This window comes from Tachypleus tridentatus, chromosome 6 (genome assembly GCF_004210375.1).
Source record: "Tachypleus tridentatus isolate NWPU-2018 chromosome 6, ASM421037v1, whole genome shotgun sequence".
NCBI lineage: Eukaryota > Metazoa > Arthropoda > Merostomata > Xiphosura > Limulidae > Tachypleus > Tachypleus tridentatus.
Genome location: NC_134830.1, coordinates 167038228 through 167061388, shown reverse-complemented (window position 1 = coordinate 167061388; position 23161 = coordinate 167038228). Strand labels below are relative to the sequence as shown.

Below are 23161 nucleotides of genomic sequence, written 5' to 3'. Positions count from 1 at the left end.
AATGCACCCACGGCTAAAAGGGCGAACACAGTTTGATGTGACGGAGATTCAAACCCGCGACCCTCATATTACGAGTAAGTTTTAACCACCTGGCCATGCAGGATCGGATTAAAATGGAAGGAAGATTTTCAGCAGTACCCATCACCAACCCTTGAATTACTCTTTATTAATGAATAATGAGATTAACCATAACATAATATCACCCCCAAACCTGTAAGAGCGAACATGTTCAGCGACCTGCAGATTACGAGTTGTGCGCCCTAATCACCAGATCAGGCCAGGTCACATTAGTTCTTATGTAATGACCTCAATGCTATTATGTAAAGATAAATAAACACATACGTAAAACGTACTAGAGAAAACTAAAAAGAATATAAAGTAAGGACGTGTGAAAAGTTCACATTCAATCAAAACCGCAAATACTGATGGTGTTCAGTGAGCAGAACACAGAATGAACTACCCTTATTAAAGTTCAAGTACAAAGAACCGCAACTGAAACAAGGCTTATGTGTAATCTGGTTTGTAGCAAATTAAGTCGCATTGTGAAACCACAGAAAAAGACAAAACCCACAATATGCTTAGAACTGAAGAGTTGACGTCCGCTCATCGATCAATACTTTGTATTGACATTCAGTGTTCGAAGAAACAGTTCAATAAATTTACAACCAATGTATAATATGCATTACCAAAATGAACGGCTATGATTGGTTAATTACTATTCCAAACAATGCGGCTGGTACATGAAACGACAAAGACTGTAGACTCGGGAACGATGACGAAATCATATTTGGTCAAATGTATAAACATTCCCTTCTTCCATCAAATTAACATGTGTATTTGTGTGAAGAAATGAGGTCCAACTGTACACAGACAGTTTTATTGTGGGGTGGTCATGAGTTTATGAAAATGGAATTTCTTGGATCTCTGCACTAACGGCAAAAAACAACAAAATACAGTAATTATTCATACAAGAACACCTAGAAAACCCAAGATAATCCAATAAATTACCAGAAACATATCATGATGATATGCCTGTAAAAACTACTGAACTGATTCTCTAAAACAATGGTAAAGTTCAGCATCTATACACAGCTTTGAAGAACACACACTTTCTCTGACAATGATCCATCTGCTTTTCCTGCTCTTATTTAAGGCTGTGCAATGACATTTCCGTGAGATCAGGTTTCTTTACAAACTACCATGTTAGTGTTGTTTTACATCTTTTGTGAAGTTTTGCGCGAAAAGATTGACGTCTTAGGCCTATGAATTACAACAAGTCGCTAAAGCGGACGTCAAACACTAAACTTCATTGCAGTACCTTTAGACTTAACATGTATGATGTCAAATGAGATTGGTGCGATTTCAATTTTGTATTCTAAAGTCGGCTGCAATGGGTACTAAAGTTTTAACATAAATTGAACCAACATAAAGGAACACCTTTATACCTGTATTAATTACTAATCTAACATCTAACTGCAACGCCCTCTATAATCTTGTAGCCATTCACATCCAGCATCTGTCAATTTCAAACTCTCTTTGTTAACATGAAGATGACCTAAGAAGGTCGAAAAATTGTTCTTTACTTTATTTTAATTAAAGTTTTAACACCCACATCAGCCGAACACACCTTTTTAATTAAAGTTTTAACACCCATACCAGCCGAACACACTTTGTACTTCAAGTGGGTTTCTCGTCATCATGGATTTCAACCTTTTTAAGTCGTCTTGCTCAAGAAAACAACTGTTAAATTTCGAGACGTGAAGAGTTGTGAATTTTTGGCTTATGACTTTCCATCGACTTCAAAGATTGTTTATTATCTTATTAACAGCAATATAAAATATAGTGAGCGTTATCACAATGGCTACTGGAATGGAAAGTTCCCTTTCGTAACCACATCTTTCACTTCACGGATGAAGGCTTTCGTTAGTCATGATTGGTTGGAGGAGTCCTTCGAAGAATATTGTTCTAAAATCTAAGCTATGCGAGTATTTAATTCATACAGAAAACACAGAGCTGCTCTATCTTCGATAGTTGTGTCTTTCGAATCTTAAACATTTTTCAATTTAACAATATGTGTGAAAACAGCAGTTACCAGTCACGTTTTACAACCTTCGTCAGTACGGCTCGTTCGCAATGATGCTGTTAATCACGTGAGATCTAGCGCTAATCTCACAACATTTGCACAGACGATGATGAATAATTTATGCGTTTCAATAATGCCGACGTAAGTGTAACATATATCTACTAAGTCAGTTCACGGAACACGAAGAAACGTTCAGTTATTTAATGTAGCCTACTCAATCACCAGATCTTGAGCATATCAAATCCTTACCGGATATTCTTGAAACTGGAGCTTTATATTCGCTTCCTGCTTCGACATTCTTCCAGAATATAAGGTGGTTCTTATAAAACACCCTCGGCAGACTCAACAGATAGCCCTAAGTGGCTTTGCTACAAGAAAAACGCACGCGCACTCTTATAAAACATATAATTTTCTTGTTTAAACCTTCCGACATACCTCTGCTTAACCGATGAACATATTAAGCCTTTCTTAATATACGTTTTAATTTTCATCCAGTATAATTATTTACAAAGTATATACGCTCATATATTATCACCGAGACACAAAGGAATCTAATATTGAATAGTAACGCATTAAAGTCGTTTTATAAGTAATTATAAAAAAAGCAAAACACTATCAACTTCTTTATACAGAAAAAATAGCAGAAGCTAGGAAAACAATAACAAGGCTATTAAGAAGTTGTTTAATAAACAAGCGAACAAACAAACAATGAACATAAGTCAGAAAACACTGATTCCTTTGTGGAAGGGTGAATTTAGTGATCGACGACTTATGAACATCAGCTATGCGGTTAACATTTTATAATGTGGTACAGCGTCTTCACAGCAAAACAATAATTACTACGAGGGGGTGGAGAGCCAAATGCAGGGTGGTACCAGAATTTTGTGGTTTGGTGTGTTTTGAATTTCGCGCAAAGCTACATGAGGACTATCTGCGCTAGCCTTCCCTAATTTAGCAGTGTAAGTCTAGAGGGGAGGCAGCTAGTCATCACTTCCAACCGCTAACTCTTGGGCTAATCTTTTACCAACGAATAGTGGGACTGACCGTAACACTATAATGTCCCCACAGCTAAAAGGGCGAGCATGTGTGGTGCGACGGGGACACAATTTTGTGAAACGAAAAGTCAACATACATATTATATATGAACACGCATAATAAATAAATAAATAAATACCACTCATGGAAAACGTCTCTCATGAAACACTTGGCTTCTTTTTTCAAAAAAATAAAAATTAGAATTTAAGAGTAAGGTTATACTCTATTAAGAGTACATTGTTTAATTTTTCGGTTTCTGAATGAGATATTTATTGTTATCCACTTAACGTAGTCTATAAACGATTCAATGCCAGCATTATGTAATTTGTTTAAACATAAACTCCTTAGAAAGGTATTAACAACACACATTAATGAATACGTAGAAAAAGAACACATTGGAAAGTTTCTCTGTGTAACAGTTAAGTACAATTCAATATATGGTGGCATACATTAACGTTGTTAGAACCGTTTAAGGTGAGGAGTGTGGGTCATTTTTGAAATTCATAGCAAATGTAGGCCTAATTAAGCTACTAATCAATAACGTTCACACCAATGTTCGTTTCGTACTGAAGAAACACGTTAACCAAATAAATAGCTCATAAATAGGAAATTATAATGCAGACTTCAACAGGTTTTGCAGCACTATTTTCCTCGGCCATCAAAAACGCAATTGAGGTTTGGGGAAAAAAAAAAGAAAATCCAGAGAGAAACTTATTAATTCACCGCAGCAATAAAGAACACTGGATAAAACTCTACCACTTACGACGGTAGCTATAATACTACACTAACAATTTATGCATTTAATCACTACATAAGAAGTACAATAGTTTATATCACTATATACACATGATGTGTTCGGAAGACATGTGCTTTGATCAGCTCCACATGTAAAAAAAAAATCCAAAACTGTGTGGAGGAATTAGATGTACTTAACTTACACTGTTATAAGTAAACGTTGGAAACACTTCTAACCCTAGCAGCTTATAACTAATTCATAAATACATTATGAGACAAAATACTACGTATACTGTTAAATTAAGGGCCAGTCTGATACAACGTATAACCGCACTGTTATATTACTTGTACAGTATCATGAGACAATGTTGTCACTACTACTTGATTTTCAAATATTATACCACATAACCACCTTACACAATTACACTGAAATGTGTCAACACACAAATATAAAAAGTCTACAAGTTAAAATTTCTTCGGAAGTGATTCCCACACTTTTGTTAAACTCCCTGGGAAAATGACCTGTTCATAAGCACATTCTGGCATGAAACGTCCTATATACATAATACTTTAAACAATAACTTTGTCACATATGTACATGTAATATAAATTATTTAAGAAGCTTTCGAAACAAGACAGATGAATAGCTGACACGCCACACTCTAGAAAAATGTAAATTTTAACTCCAAATAAAAATTCCGAAAACGTTTTAAAGTATTTCTGGGCTAAAAAGATTACAATACTTTTAGTAGAAAAACTAATATACACATGTATATTTCACAATACTTTTAGTAGAAAAACTAATATGCACATGTATATTTCACAATACTTTTAGTAGAAAAACTAATATGCACATGTATATTTCACAATACTTTTAGTAGAAAAACTAATATGCACATGTATATTTCACAATACTTTTAGTAGAAAAACTAATATACGTATGTATATTTCACAATACTTTTAGTAGAAAACTAATATACGCAAGACAGATGAATAGATGACACGCCACACTCTAGAAAAATGTAAATTTTAACTCCATATGAAAATTCCGAAAACGTTTTAAAGTATTTCTGGGCTAAAAAGATTACAATACTCTTTAATAGAAAACTAATATACACATGTATATTTCACAATACTTTTAGTAGAAAAACTAATATACACATGTATATTTCACAATACTTTTAGTAGAAAAACTAATATACGCATGTATATTTCACAATACTTTTAGTAGAAAACAAATACGCATGTATATTTTACAGTACTTTCAGTAGAAAACTAAAATACGCATGTATATTTTGCAATACTCTTCGTAGAAAGTTAATGTACACATGCATATTTTACAATACTCTTAGTATAACACCAACGTACATATGTATATTTGGCAATACATTTGGTATAACACCAACGTACACATGTATATTTGATAATACACTTGGTGTAACACTAATGTACATATGAATATTTCACAATACACTTAGTGTAACACCAATGTTCACATGTATATTTTACAATACGCTTGGAAAACACAAATGTACAGATGTATATTTTACAATACGCTTGGTATAACACAAATGTACATATATATATATATATATATATATTTTACACATAGCCCAGGTTCATCCATGCAAAATGTTTACAAGCCTACATATTCTTCTCGTATATAAAACATGTACATACGACCTAACCTAGTTTCTTAGAAAATGACATTATTTGCACCAACGCTGTATTCAGAGGGCATTCCCGCTGTTGATTTTCACGACTCACAGTGATGAGTGTTCCTTCCTGTATTTCGGTAAACAACGTGATAGTAGTAAAAATATCATCAGTCAATTTTTTTTTTAATTTCGCGTAATGCTAGTCGAGGGCTCTCTGTGCTAGCCGTCCCTAATTTAGCTGTGTAAGACTAGGGGGAAGGCAGCTAGTCATCACCACCCACCGCCAACTCTTGGGCTACTCTTATCAACGAATAGTGGGATTGACCGTAACATTATAACGCCCCCACGGCTGAAATGGCGAGCATGTTTGGTGCGACCGGGATTCGAACCTGGTCGCACCCTCGGATTACAAGTCGAAAGCCTCAACACACTGGGCCATGCCAGGCCTCATCAGTCAAGTTAAAGCATGACGGTAAACATAAAACACTAATTGTAAACACAATGCAGTGATGAATAGCATGCAGTCTTTAAGTGTAAACTGTAGTCAAAGATGGTCTGTAAATAATGAAAACTATTTATGTTGAGGTGTAACTAGAATCGAGATCAACGTGATATCTACATAAATAGCTGTGACAGTATCAAGTTACTATGATGCTGAAGTACCTGTCGCACGGTAATGTTGTTAATAAAACAATATAAGTTACAAATATCACTAAAACAAACCCAAAACTCGAACAAGAAACTTGTGGTTCGGATTACAATTGAAATCATTATCACTGTGACCCAAATGTCCATGGTCTAGGATGTTCGTGTCGTACTTAGATAGCTTTTAAAACTATACAATGAAAAATCTATATAGTCCCAACTCAAGTAAACTTAAACCCGGCCAAAACTGTGAGGTGAAAATGTAATAAAACAAGTATGGTGACGTATCACCCCCTTAAGAAAAAAAAAAGCTTCAAAACTACTTGTAATTACTGTGACAATCTCGTTGGAAATCAATAACTGTGAAAATATTTGCGCAGTAAACTAACTGATACAACAGTTCTCTAATAGAAGATGCCAAACACTGAGTCACAAAGTACAATCTGGAAAGGAAGTTGTAAAAATAAACTTCTAGTAAACTATAACTGCTGTTAAACATACAGTTGGTGTATACAGTTTGTCTGAATTAAGAAACAAAGTTACACAATGCTCTGCCCACCATGGGTATCGAAATCCGGTTTCTAGCATTGTAATTCCGCAGACACTTCGCTGTGCCAATGGAATGTTGTTGGTGTGAAAGTGTTTTATAACTACTATAAGAGAAAATCTACACACTGAATAGCTGAAGTGAAGTGTGATCGGCCACTGTTCATTTATTCACATTATACAGCCGTTAATATACCAACGGTATGTTTGACACTTTTCACTGTGATACAGGTCCAGTTGCTCTGTCTTTGCTGAACATGTGTCCAAGGTTACTGATGAGGAGTGGAATTATGCGAAACAAGCATAATCAAACAACACATGTTGATCAAAGTGTAGACTGAACCGGACCTCTCTTGAACTTAGACTTCGAGATTAAACACTTTTCGGAATACTAGTTTATTTATTATACACACTGTCAATGTAGAGTAATCCAGTTCACTTCAGAAAAATAGCTCGATATCAATGAGATTTAGGTTTTTACATCAAGCACAGATCTCTATACAAGAAGAGTTACCATATAAATATAAGGAAGGTATTTAGCACCATCAGAATTTTTGGAACTAATTATTCTTCACACACACACACACACACACACACACACACACACGTATAAAACAAATCAACATTCGTACAATTTGCGATAAAAACCAAGTTAATTGGAAATACTTGAAATGTTTCAGTCATACACATAGATATAATATTAATAACGTAAAACAATTGTTGACCTTAATGTTTCCTATAACATGGTTGGGATAGTACGAACACATTTTATGACTGTTTGTTTGTTTTTTTCAATTTTGCACAAAGCTACTCGAGGGCTATCTGTGCTAGCCGTCCCTAATTTAGCAGTGTAAGGCTAGAGGGAAGACAGCTAGTCATCACCACTCACCGCCAACTCTTGGGCTACTCTTTTACCAAAGAATAGTGGGATTGACCGTCACATTATAACGCCCCTACGGATGAAAGGGCAAGCATGTTTGGCGCGACGGGGATGCAAACCCGCGACGTTCAGATTACGAGTCGCACGCCTCACACTTTATGGACATGATGATAAAACCTAATCGATAACAATGTTATTCCGAATTCTTATGGTTGAAATGTCCATCAGAGAAAAAAAAACATCTTTTACAACAAAGCTAACGACGTACACATTAATTAGGTAATCGTTTCTGATTATGGGATTTCTGATATAATGTGAACTAATGTGCTAACTGTGATAACAAAATTAAAATAAAAAGAGACAAAAGAACGGTGTATATTAAAATATCTGTAAAACTGAACAACACATTTGTTACATTGCGGACAGCGTTGTTACCATCTGTAACAGGAATACCAGAGAGAAAACAGTTTGTGAGAAAAACTGTTACAGAATTTCCATTTCTTTCTCTCAGTCTTCCTGTGACAAAAAGAACAGAAAATAAAGCATATTATCTGTTCTGATAGTTGAATCTAATGGTAAAATTAATCTATATTTGAAGATACATTAAAGCTATGTAACAATTTCAACTAACATAATCTTGTCAGTATTTTGTTCACACTCCATTGTTTATTTTGATTTCTCAAGAAAAAAAATATGCGAAATTACAAAGGTTCAACCACCAACGGTTAGTGGAGGTAGTCTATAACAACCCTGACACAAATAATAACGTTTTCAACAACCATAATGCCGACTGGCCATCTTTCACGATTCACATGATAATAATCTTATTTATACCAGGATTCCTAAATCTGTGGCAATAGACCCAACTGCAAAAACATTACTTGAACTTGAATTGTAAGATTATCCACAGTTTATTTTTAGTACACAAATTTAGTACATCTAGCAGGAGACTAGAGTTATCAACAGTTTCTTCTTAATACAGAAATTTAGTACATCTAGTGAAAGACTAGGATTATCAAGTTTCTTATTAATACAGAAATTTAGCACATCTAGTGAGAGACTAGGATTATCAGGCTTCTTCTTAATACACAAATTTAGTTCATCTAGCAGGAGACTAGAGTTATCAACAGTTTCTTAGTACACAAATTTAGTACATCTAGCAGGAGACTAGAGTTATCAACAGTTTCTTCTTAGCACACAAATTTAGTACATCTAGCAGGAGACTAGAGTTATCAACAGTTTCTTCTTAGTACATCTAGTGAAAGACTAAGATTATCAAGTTTCTTCTTAGTACACAAATTTAGTTCATCTAGCAGGAGACTAGAGTTATCAACAGTTTCTTAGTACACAAATTTAGTACATCTAGTGAGAGACTAGGATTATCAAGTTTCTTCTTAGTACACAAATTTAGTACATCTAGCAGGAGACTAGAGTTATCAACAGTTTCTTCTTAATACAGAAATTTAGTACATCTAGTGAAAGACTAGGATTATCAAGTTTCTTATTAATACAGAAATTTAGCACATCTAGTGAGAGACTAGGATTATGAGCAGTTTCTTCTCAGTACACAAAATTAGTACATCTAGTGAGACACTAGGATTATTAACAACATTCATAAAAGACGTCACTGACTAAGATACATTCAACAAATTAAACATGCATTTGTTCTTTTCTTTAGGTGGCGTGTCTGTTTCGACACAATATAGGTAACAATAAAACAATAAGTATTCTTAGTCAGAGTGCAAACTGTATTAATTATAATCTGATAATTTCCAGTGTTCACCTGATAATGCACACTCACAGAAGTAGTTATTAATATATAGATACTTGAGATAGTTACTACTGAAAATATCTTCTTTCAATCATCAGTAAAGATAACCTGTCAACGTCTTTAAAATTAACTGCACAATACGCTACCACTTTATATTAACGGAACAAATTCTTAATTATAAAGAAAGATGAAACATTCAAGTACAAATATAAAATGCACACCATTTGAAATCAACTACTGTATCAAAGTGTTATTAGCACGGTGCGATCTGTTTCATTAGTGGCAATAAAAATGTATTGTTTAATGATATACAAAATCTATTCATTCCTCACATTTTATATCAGCAAACATGGATGAGAAACTTAACAACTACATGAAATAATACACGTTAGTGTTTTGTCTTACTCACAGACTGCATAGCCACAGTGCAAATTCGTAGGTAGGTAAGAACAATTTTGCAAAGTCCAGTCTTGTAAGCACAGTTAAGTTGAAAGATTAAATTACATTTTAATCACATATTTCGAAAAGTCAAGATATATTTTTTTCTCTCTAAATAAATAAATATATATATGTGTGTGTACAGGGTGTCCGGAAAGTCACTGTGCACTAATGTATTTATTAACAGACATGTTTCAATATAGAATACAAGAGGTAAATATGAATGACAATTATAAACAATGTTGAAAGTGACCCCCGTTCGCATCAATACAAGCTTGAATCCTTCTTATTTTGTTTCTAAACACCGCTATCAGTTGCTGGCTTGAAATAGACAGAATAAAATATGGTTACAAAACTGCACAGTGACTTTCCGAACACCCTGTGTATATACTAACTAACACTGTATTAAAATGTGGTGACTTAATGAAAATCTGGTGCTCTTTGGATGTTCAAAATATGGCACAACAAAATACATATTACGTGAAAAGTCAAAACCTGTTTTTCATATTTCGACGTATTTAGGTCATCTTTCCTTGGTATGTAGATTAATATAGTCTTGGAGGGCTGATTGTATTTCCACTGGCTGCCGTTGGTGGCGGCAGTTCTAATGTTGTTTGACTTAGAATAAGCACTATAACAAATAGTCTCTTTCATAGAAACACTATGTTAATTAACCTTCGTTATATGTACAGGAGTTACAAAGATATACACAAGTGTATATGTAAGATATGGTTATTACTGAAGGGTGGGCCTAAAATGTGTAGATGCTATCTTCCACTGTGTTCCATTAGGAAAATAGTTAAAACGACAGAACAGCTGTATAAAGGTCAAATGTTGCAAGATATTTCTAATACAAAAGAAAGGAAAAAGAATACACCACACGGAAGTAAACCTAATAATTAAACCTTTACCACGCACACAAAGAACTTCTCACAGCAATGTGTTGGTTTGTTTTGGATTTCGCGCAAAGCTACTCAAGGGCTATCTGCGCTAGCCGTCCTAATTTAGCAGTGTAAGATTAGAGCAGCTAGTCATCACCGCCCGCCGCCAACTCTTGGGCTACTCTTTTACTAACGAATAGTGGGAATAATCGTCACTTTATAACGACTACACTACTGAAAGGGCGAGCATGTTTGGTGTGACAAGAATTCGAACCCGTGACCTTCGGATTACGAGTCGATCGCCTTAACCACCTAGCTATGCCGGACCCACAGCAATGTGGCCATGATATTAGTATTAAAGTATAGTATCTATCTATTTTGTTCGTTATTGTAAACTAGCAAAGATACGCAAAATGTTCGCAATCAAAATAATATATTTATTACAACAATAGTTCTTTAAATACAAACTTTGTAAATCATACAAAATAAGTCTAATCGCAGAAAGAAAAAAAAAATATTATTTTAACTGATATTAGGCCTAATATCAGTTAAGCTTTTATTAAATACGGTCTACATTCGATAAAGAGACAAATTAACACTAACTCATATACGTTTTGACTTTAGTTAGTTAGTGCTAAATTTTACCATAATTAAAAATATCAATAAATAGTTATAATGTTATTCTATGACCTAACACGTCAAAACGTCTACCAAAGTATGTTCATATCCATCTTATGTTTACATCCTTTTAAATTATGTACGCGAGCATGCACATTTAGATAATAAGGTACGCGCACATTTCTAAAACATTTTGTTTTTGAATTTCGCGCAAAGCTACACGACAGCTACCTGCGCTAGCCGTCCCTGATTTAGCTGTGTAAGACTAGAAGGAAGGCAGCTAGTCATCACCACCCACCGCCAACTATTGGGCTACTCTTTAACCAACGAATAGTGGGATTAACCGTTACATTATAACGCTCCCACGGCTGAAAGGACGAGCCTGTTTGGTGCGACGGGGATTCGAACCCGCCACCCTCGGATAACGAGTCTATTGCCTTAACCATCTGGCCGTACCGGGCCTGCATTAACGTAAATCGTGATATAATAAGATACGTAATAAGCAATATTACATGCACATAAAAAGGGAACCGTATTCTTCTAAAATACATATATATAATATTAATAAAGTCTCGATCACTGTCAAACGTCAAGTAATATACATTTAAATTAACATAAAATACAGCCAATCCAAAGCTGTAACTACGTTCGATACTACGGCTGTAAAATGCATTTCATACCATCACCGTAATATGTAAACAGAAGTTTCTGTTATACATAAATATGCCACACTTTGTTTTATTTATAGGTTTAAAGTATAATGAATATCAAGCGAACATTGTTAGTGTTAAAAATGACATTACTATAATTTTATTTAATAAATAAGTTACGTAATAAAAAACGAACTGTTATTTTTATTTGTAGATTTTAATACTTTATAATTCACATTTTCATCAGTGCACAGTGAAAACCTGAACTTTAAAACAAGCGAACAAACTATTCTCCTGTCATAAACCTATAGAATCATTCATCCAGACAGTAAATATAAGCAAACAGCTAATTAACTCGTGTCACATTTCCACTATATAATTAATGTAAGTCGTAACTACGGATGAACACTAGGCCATTCACACCCTCCTTTATTAATGACGAAATCTCACACAGAAAGATGGTACAAACAGATACGAGTTTGTTAAAATCAACAGACTTTAAATCTTCTCAGAAGCTTGCTTAATACCACTTATAAAAACTAACAAATTCAATTTATTTATAATACAAAGCAAAGAAAGACAGTTACAAAGATAATCCTTTACCAAATTATTACCTGAAGCTTCAACTTTTTAAATTATTTCTTTATGTATCTAAATTAAACACTAATAATGTTTCGTATTTCATACGAAACTGCTAGATATTCCTTTTACGAGTCAACCAACCACTAAATAAATCTTCCATAAAATGTACGTAATCGGTGAAATTTTCAATTGACAACGTTTATATAATTCACATTTAAATACTATTAGATCCAAGATTAGTAAAATAAAAAATATGTGGCAGATTTTTAAGAGCTTGCATAAGAGATAAGTGACGTTATCAAAGTTTACCGTGACGTTAATTTTGCTTTTTATTAGCTAGTTGTCACTTTGAATACGGCAATACTATTTCCCTTTAGTTTTCACCCACCTCGGTCCCACGAGATTAAAGCACGTTACTTATGTTTCAAAAGCAATCATTACGTCGTGAAAATCACGTAAAATTGGTCGAGGTGTCTTATACAACATTCTTTGTTGTGTAGTTTATTTTCAAACGCTTTGAAGTTCAGTAACTCAGGTATCTAACATGGCCAACATAATTTATATCTATCTCGCTTAATTGTTTAAAGTAATATGTACGTGATAAAGGCAGAAATACAACAACAGCAACTTTCACGTAGGCATGTTATTATATTAATTATTATTTCAACGTCTCGATACATTATCACATTATTAGGTAAAGGTGTTTAATTGTTTATAGATTCTTATAATGGTCTAGCCCTAAACGAACCCATGCTGGTAAACAATAGGATAAGATTAGCTCTTAAAAAGTGTCCTTTGTTTATCACAGACACTTATCTTCCATGATAGGGGTTACTTTGGGAATTAACTTCTAAGTGACAGGCGTTGAACAACAAATTAAGACACACGACGACACACACTCGGAAGAAATACGAGTGGTGGCAGTAAAGTAAAAGAACAGTCGTTTGATCCGTTTGTTTACAACTCGTTCACTTGATCACAGTAATGCAATAAACTACCGGTGAAAAATATATAAAAGTTTATACGTACAGGGCATATAGACGTGTAGGATGAAAGAATTGTATATATCAGGTTGCTAATCTTTAGAACACTAGAAGCGGCAGAGCTTACCTGGAACCAGACGAGTTCCATCGTCTGTTTCCACCTACTGAACCTGGCTGAGACATGACTTGAGGAATATCGCTACACCGTATTTCTACACAAACAAATGCCGTTTAACGTAACTTCTGGTGTACATTATTACCGTGGAGCCTACAAGTGAATGGAAACGCCAATAGGTGAAAAATGAAAACTTGCAACACATCAGTGAACTTTTGACAACGCTAACGTAATCTCAAGCGCACTGTTTACTGCATACACATGAGAACGTCAGTAGGTAAGTACACCTGCCGTCTTCCCGTCAGTCCCTGCACTAACCATACGAGAGGGTAAACAGGTAAGTACAACAGTGGTTTCTTGGGCACATAAAATAGTCATAACGACATAGTTAGGTGGATAATCACAGTATATGAAATGTAACTAAAAACAAACACTAATAACATTATTATCAGTTATCTTATAATCTAATCAAACTTTAATCTCGATAAAATTTAACCAAGTTCTGATATGCACGACTACACAACAAGTTAAATTTTATTACAATAAAATATGTAACCATGTTTTACAAGCACGCACACACACACACACATGATGATCAGGAACGTTGAATTGTCTGTAATCTCAACACAATTCTGAGAGTTTAAGATGGAGAGAATTTCTTTGTGCTTGATGAAATGACACATGGCCTCATGGGAAGGTACACCGACTATATAACGCTAAGAATAGATTTATATATACTGTCAAAAAACTGTGGTTGATTCACTCAGCTCATGCCATAAACAATACGTTTATAAACATGTTGTAGTTTAGGTTTAAGCTACATTTTATGCAATTGCAAGTCAAGCACATTCAATGAACTCCGAGGAGCTTTTCAGTTTTATTTTGTCATTTTCTAAGCTAATATACTGTGTTAACGCCTGTCAATAATGAGATAACACAATTTTCTATGTAAGGTGTTAAAACAAGCACCTTTTAACACGATTTTCTAAGTGAGGTGTTGATACAAGCACCTACATAAAACGACTTTCTATATGAGGTGTTAAAACAAGCACCTAGATAACATTCTACAAGAGGTGTTAAAATAAACATCCAGATTATAACTTTCTGTGTGAGGTGTTAAAAGAAGCACCTAGATACCTTCCTATGAAAGGTGTTAAAATAAACACCTAGATAACTTTCTGCGAGAAGTGTTAAAATAAACATCTAGATAATAACTTTCTATGAGAGGTATTGAAAGATGCATCTAGATAACTTTTATGAGAGGTGTTAAAACAAGCATCTAGATAACTTTCTACGAGAGGTGTTAAAAGATGCATCTAGATAACAACTTTCTACAAGAGGTGTTAAAAGATGCATCTAGATAACAGCTTTCTATAAGAGGTGTTAAAAGATGCATCTAGATAACAGCTTTCTATAAGAGGTGTTAAAACAAGCACCTAGATAACTTTCTACAAGAGGTGTTAAAACAAGCACCTAGATAACTTTCTACGATAGGTGTTAGAAGATGCATCTAGATAACAACTTCCTATAAGTGGTGTTAAAACAAGCACCTAGATAACTTTCTACGAGAGGTGTTAGAAGATGCATCTAGATAACTTTCTATGTGAGGTGTTAAAAGACGTACCTAGATAACTTTCTGCAATGTGTTAAAAGATGCATCTAGACAACTTTCTATAAGAGATGTTAAAATAAACATCTAGATAACAACTTTCTATGTCAGGTGTTAAAACAAACAACTAGATAACACAAACGTTCTACATGACGTTTAAAACGAACTCCAAAATAACACAAACGTTCTACTTGACGTATGAACGACAAGTGTCCAGATAACACAGTACTTCTAATGCTACCCATATTATAATGCATCACTGTTATGAAATATATGGTATTGGTTACAATTATAACTTCGAACTCTGGAATATTTCAGGTACAGAAATTGTTTAATGTCGTCACACATTTTTATCTAAAAACGTCTTACTGAATTACACTAAAAGTAGTGATGTACAGACGACTACTAGAGCAATATTTTGGTGTTTCTAAAAAAAAGGCCTAAACTATTTTTCTTTAATATATTAAAATAAACTGTTCAGATTTAATGTAACAGATATCTTGGCACGATCCATATTTTGTGAACTAAATGGGCGTTTCCTTAACATTCGTTTATTAACAATAACTAATTTTAATGCTTTCATCGTGCCAGTAATGATGAGGTGATAAATTATAAACTTTCCGATACTTACGTTGTTTATGTTGTACGTATCCAGTGTTCTTAAGTACGAAACTGGTTTGCAAATGTTTATGCACGCTCTCAGAAATTAACCAATGAATTACATCGTTTCAATGTATCATGGTGACATGTATAGACAAATTAAAAATGATTCTAAAATACAACTATAAAATACATGAGTAACATATTAATAAAAACATCTGAGTGAAAGTAAAGTATAATATATCAACACACTGTGACCACTATATAAAGTGCCGACTAAGCCTTTCGCCCAGATTACAACTCTTCAGGTTTGTTTTGAATTTCGCGCAAAGTTACACGAGAGTTATCTCCGCTAACCGTCCATAATTTAGCAGTGTAAGACCAGAGGGAAGGCAGCTATCATCACCACCCACCGCCAACTCTTGGGCTACTCTTTTACCAACGGAAAGTGGGATTGGCCGACACTTTATAACGCCCCAAAGCTGAAAGAACAAGCATATTTGGTGTGATGGGGAAACAAACCCGCGACCCTCGGATAATGAGATGAACTCTTAAGGCGACTGGGTTATGACAGACAAAGCAGTGAGGTACTGCTAACTGATCGACAACTAGTTACATTGGGAGCTAAGTTAAGTTGATAAAGTGTAATGTTTCATCAGTTTTATCTGTCTGACAACACATCAGACTGAGGATAAAGATTATTCAATATTATTTACTTACTATTACATATTAAAAGTTACTGACGTTTTCCTTAATAAAATGAACTTCATTATTCACAAAAATATTGTTTATCGAAGAAAGAAATAGGATTTAACTCATTGACACACACACAGAAATGCTGAAAAATGTTGAGTTTCCCTATTAGTTCTGTGTGTTTGTGGTATATTTACGAATGAATAAAAAGAATTAAGGTACACGTACAATGTATTGCGAAATAAATTACGTGTAACATTTCAGTAAAACGTTAATTATACTGGACGTATCATACAGTGTGTAAATACAATTATATTAGACCAACCCAGTGACGTGACTCATATAATATACAGCAAAAACAACTTGATCTCAAACAAGGATGAAGGATTAGAAAATCAGAAAGTATGCAGATGGCGTTATGATCTTTTTTTTTTTTTTAATTGTAAACTGTCATGACAGTAGTCACATGATAATGATTTTGTACTTGTATAGCACCACGTTAAATGTTTAGAGTGACTTACAGCCGTTGATTGGTTCAAATACAATTTTAATTATGTATTGTAAAACGTTGTTCGTTTGTGGGTTTTAATATTTTAAATATTTACACAAGTTATAATTAAAGGAACTTAATAATACACAATTGAGTCTGTTTCCTGCTTCTAACTAACATCTCATAAAAGTCAGCGATATAACAAATGTCAGAAGATCATATTACCCATAATGCGTTATGATCTTACTGTTCGACATCTAGAGCGTGTATGAATGTACATCTATATTAATGCGAGTGCAAATGCCACTAATTAAAATTTAAAAGATGCTGTTTTGAAATATGTAAACATAGTAGCCTCAAATAAATAAATAAAACATGCTCTTTGTTCGAAAAATACAGGAAGGTAAATCTAATAAACAGCTAACAATCAACTTAACAGAAATGAAACGAAGCTGAAATAGGCCAATATGATGTGACGGGAATACAGTTTAAACAGCAGATATTATTAACATTTTTTACTGTAACAAAAAGACGTTTAAATAGCAATTAAAGCAGATTAAATCAACATACACATACACTAGAATAAAGTTCACCGATTTCTACTTGAATAGTTTCTATCTTATAATTATCCTACTATCATTTTGTTAGGGTTAGGTCTGAAGGGACTTGAAGGATAATTCTTTCTTAACTTCTGTATCAATGACTGGTAAGATTATTACATACAGTAACTATGGTATTAATTTCTTCACTTTTGCAAAATGACTGATAAGATCATTATATAAAATAACTTTGGTATTACTTTCTTCAACAAAACAATCTAGTACCTTCAACGTTTACTTCAAAACATAATTAATACTTTAAACTGTTAATTACGAAATATTTTCCTTTCAAGAAATGGTATAAATTTCATCGTCCTAATTCAACAGGGCGTAATTAATTAAGTTTACTAGACAATTAATTATTTAAATTATTCTATTGATGCGTCCCCTGGTTCGTTTGTTGTTGTTTAAATCACGCTAACCATTAACATACTTTTATTCATTATATTTAACATCCTAAAATAATTAAATTTTACGTTAGACTTGAAATATGGCCCAGTCAGTTTTTTTCTTCTTTTTCTCTTAGTATGTATTTTTAATTGATTTGTTACTGGACTAGTCCATCCAAACAAATGTATCAGTTAAATGATCTGTATCAATAAAGAAATATATAATATGAAGTTATCTGCGTGTGCATACTTATCTGGTCCGGCATGGCCAAGTGGGTTAAGGCGTTCGACTCGTAATCTGAGGGTCGCGGGTTCGAATCCCCGCCGCACTAAACATACTCACCCTTACAGCCGTGGGAACGTTATAATGTTACCGCCAATACCACTATTCGTTGGTAAAAGAGTGGCCCAAAAGCTGACGGTGGGTGGTGATGACTAGCTGCATTCCCTCCAATTTTACACTACTAAATTAGGGACGGCTAGCGCAAATAGCCCTCGTGTGGCTTTGCGCTAAATTCAAAAACAAGCAAGCGTACTTATCTACATAGTGGACATATCTATCCATTCTAACTCTGTTCCATTATCACTTTCTCCATCAGTCTTTCCAGTTATCTAACTTTCTGTTTAAAATAGCTTGTCATTACCTGGTTGTTCAAATTTTGTTACGTTTCGATTTCTTCAAATGAAGAATTTTTTTTAAATACAAAAAATAAAAACGAGCTAAATTAAAAATGGGTATTAAAAATGTAATGACAAAGCGCGCGCACTGCCAAAAAAAAAAAAAATCTACAAGTTGATCTTGTCTCCTGGCGAAGAGCTGCACAGTTGTCCAGGCCAAGGCAGTCAAGTCACGAAATCTTACAGGTACCTCGTCCAGGTATTAAAAACCCGGAAAAATATTTGGGAGTTTGCCACATTCCCCACATCTGTAAGTGAAGGAAAAATAGACGACTGACGAGAGAAACCAGACGGCCAAAAATAAAAGAATATCTAAATTGACCGCTTTGAACACCATTTACCGACTTGCTCGTGGCTTTAAACAATTCAGTAAAATCACATATTATGCACGTAGCACGTGCCCAAAGACGCTTCTAACTGATAGATAAATATCCCTCTGTATAATATTAATCTCCAAAGTCAATTTTAAAATTTTAACTTAAATGTTAAACAGTTTAAAAAAATAAGAAAAACTATTCCAAACAAATGTGGTTCTGTTGTTGTGGTCAAACAAGTTATCAATGTTTAAAGCTTTACATTTTGTTTTTAGTTCGAAGTTTTCCAAATAAAAGTCTTCACGTCGTAACACAGACTCGTGATTCATGCAAAGAAAAGAATACTACCTTGCCCATACCCTTATAATTCATTAAAAAACTTTGGTTAAGGTGTTTAATATTTATAAAGCATTCAAATGTATAAATTATTTTCTTAAAGCAAAAACTCACCATCTATGGAATAAAAATTCGATAAAGACAAAGTAAATAACAAATATAATACACGTATAATTGATATACATTAACGATGACTTAAACATTAATACTAAAACAAAATAAGCCAAACAAATCATCTTAGATAAAACACAACAGTTCAAACTGTTGGCCTTTATTTGCTTCACAAAACATTATTATATACGTAACACCCTAACTAAAAGTGCTACAGAATACAGTAATCTTGTTTTTTGTTTTATATAAAGCATATCAATGAATATAGTGAGGCATTATTGGGTTTATGGCCAAAAATATTGTTAACAACAAGAGTACCAAATTGTTTAAAATGATGCATTGTACTCTTTACAACTAAAAAAAAAATGTAAGAAAAAGTATATGCAACCAGCAATATTCATTACCAAGTGGGTATCATGCGCTGATCACAAATTAATATTTACATATATTCAATTTAATTTGAAGCACAGAAGCTGCATGTAAGCCACAGTATACTATTTGTATTTCAGCACCATATTCTTGACAGACCCATTACAGTTTTCCTGGAAACAAAGTTAAAATGTGTCTCAATGCCATATTTCAATGCTTACAGGGCTCTTGTATTTAGAATTATATGCAGACTTTTCTTTACATTGCTGCCTAAAAGGGTCTGGTAAGAGAAATAATAGTATTTTAATGTAGAGAAAAGTCCATGTATCACTTCATATCAATTTCCCTATATTTTGAGTTCTAAAAGAACAAGGGCTTCTTTATGTTCACTTCACTAATGACAGAACTTATGCTAACAGTTCTATTATTACCCATGAATTGAATAAGTGGAAAGAGTACATATATTCAGAAATCTAAAAATATAAAACCACAAACTTTGTTTTATTTAAAATAAATGTAATTTTAAGTGTATTTTGCAAAACTGTTATATCATAAATAGGAAAAAGTTTTGAAATTATTTATATAATGTAGAAAACTTCGTTTTTCATCATTATTTCATAAATACCGAGGTAAGAAGTTACTGAAAACATTTCATAAACTCATGTAAATATAAAGTAAGGTTTACTTACTCAAAAACACAAATGATAACCAACTTCCTCAAACAACATAAAGTTATCATCGTGGTCTCACAATGGTATTTTGAACTTAAATTTTTTCCACTTAACTTGCACAGTTTTCCCTTCCACCACAAAGCAGGGTATATTTTAACATATCTAAAGATGTATTATGACAATGTATTTGTGATTCAAAGTTGTTTTAAATGCTCTGTGGATGGTCAGAGTGAATACTTCATTACGTGACAATGTTTTTATTTTACTTCTGTAAATAAGCACCAGGTATCAGGTAACAACCTGAGCACCAGGTATTAGGTAACAACTAAGAGAAGAGATAACACAGTTTTGTCGTTCAGTAAATCTTGTTACTCACTCAGAGAACAACATCGCACGTGTTAAACATTTGAAACAATTTACAAACTACTAGTACATCCAATCAGGTCTTAATAGCCTAATAAATTTATCAAATGGAATGTCATCTCATAACTGACATTCTATTTTGCTAATTAAAAATATGATAAACCTATTGTACATCTAATCAATAAAGTGTATACATCAAAATACAGCAACGTCTGAGGTATTGATAAATGTAACCAGAGAGATGGAATCATGAAAGATGTGAAGTCATGTTCCACGACTTTCTGTTTTAAGGGTTATCAAAGCCCATTAGGATAATTGTATTTGTATTAAAACTTGCATATTTCTTAGTTCCAACACAGCATAAATCAGTTGAAACAAAACCTTTATTTACTTACCTAATCGTTATGTTATAATTTAACATGAAAGCGTTGGTGTATTATGTGGTTACTATGATAATAACATTTGATTGTTGGTTGTTAAACACAAAGCTATGAGTTATCTGTACTCTGCCTACCACTGGTATCGAAACCTAGATTTTAACGTTGTAAGTCTTCATATTTTCTAGGGGAGAGGTACGGTAATAAGGTCAGAATAAAGTTATCCTTTTACTAGTTCAACAAATTTATTAAATATGTCGGGTACTTCCGGTCTTAATTACATCTTGTAAGTTCTCATTTCCGTGTTCTTCACTACAATAAATATACAAGTTCGTGCATTACCAAAACACTAAGATTTCTAATTAGCTTTGTTCAAAACGTCTGCTAATTCTGGTTCGTTATAAACACGCAACTTTCATCCTACGTTGAACTACGTGAAGCTCATGGACAAAATTAATACATTACCAAATTCTATCCAACTGTTACACAAGGCACACTGTCTTCAAACTGCAGCCAATCGTTTGTAATAAGTAAATAGTTATCAAAAATTACAACAAAATGGGTGTGGTTTGATTTAAATTTCGACGAAAGCTACACGAGTTTTATCTGTGTTAGCCATCTCTAATTTAGTAGTGAAAGACCAGGGTCAAGGCATCCATTGTCAACTCTTGGGCTACTCTTTTACGAGTGAAAGGACGGGTATGTTTGGTTGGAAGGGAATTCGAACCAGCGACCCTCAGATTACGAGTTGATCGCCCAAGCCAGCTGGTTATGATGAACCAACAAAATGAGATTAAAAATGAGCAACAATACGTCACGTACTTTTTCTACATTAAGTGGGAAAAATGTTACAGTATTTTGAAAAATACTAAAACACATTTTCAGAATACAATGAAATACATAGAACATGACATATTTAATAAAAAAGTCTTGTTTGTTTTTTCGGAATTTCGCACAAAGCTACTCGAGGGCTATCTGTGCTAGCCGTCCCTAATTTAGCAGTGTAAGACTAGAGGGAAAGCAGCTAGTCATCACCACCCACCGCCAACTCTTGGGCTACTCTTTTACCAACGAATAGTGGGATTGACCGTCACATTATACGCCCCCACGGCTGGGAGGGCGAGCATGTTTAGCGCGACGCGGGCGCGAACCCGCAACCCTCGGATTACGAGTCGCACGCCTTACGCGCTTGGCCATGCCGGGCCAATAAAAAGTCAATAATATCATTAAATGAAATGCGTCATCGTCAAGCGATGCAGAGGTGCACTGATTTGTAACAAAGTATTCTATAATCGCTGCCAACTTACATAATATCCTTCAAGACTCTCATAGAATACGTTTAAATTTGTATTTGTTCAAACAGCCACAGTCAATATAAACATCTCACTTTTATTTTTTATTATTATTATTATTTACGATGCTTTCTGTTCTATTTCCGACTACAAACAAACTGATCTAGCGAATGGAATCACCTTCGCTACGGATATGCATCAGAACTTCCATTGCCATGGTGACTAGTGCTGTTGTGTGCGCAGATTATTAATTTCTATCCCAAGTGTGCTGACGTCATTATCGAGTGAATGAACATAACACTTTGCATGTTGAACATTTCACGATATGAACATGGAAATGTGAGGCAAAGCCAAAATAAGCGAGTCTGATAATTTTGGCGTGTTTGACGGCGTCAAAAACGATTCTCTAATAGGAGCGGTTATTTAGTCACATGATTAAAAGTGGCCAACAGCATCTCATTTTCTGACCTTCACTTACCTGCTTCGAGGTAAGAACATCGACCCATCTATGAAGACACAACCAGACAGCAAAACGTACCAACACGTACTCAATTCACCTCGACTGCGAAAGAAAGAAATTTATTTTTATAAAATTATTTAAATATAAAACGAGAACACAAAATGACCCTACTGCTTCTGACACATTTATT

General features: G+C 33.9%; 1 protein-coding gene across 7 annotated transcripts in view; it reads right to left on the bottom strand.

Moving 5' to 3' along the window:
* The window catches only part of LOC143254385 (rap guanine nucleotide exchange factor 6-like), a 170432-nt gene that overhangs the window by 121097 nt on the left and 26174 nt on the right, over positions 1-23161 (bottom strand). For 6 of the 7 annotated variants that reach the window (XR_013030177.1, XM_076509486.1, XM_076509479.1 and 3 more), the window contains one exon: positions 22990-23073. Coding sequence is in view for 6 of the 7 variants with exons in the window: in XM_076509486.1 (XP_076365601.1) it covers positions 22990-23073 (84 nt within the window). In the remaining variant the exon portion in view is untranslated. Of the gene's footprint in view, positions 1-13632; positions 13909-22989; positions 23074-23161 lie in introns of those variants that run through there. The other variant, XM_076509475.1, reaches the window with a different exon arrangement.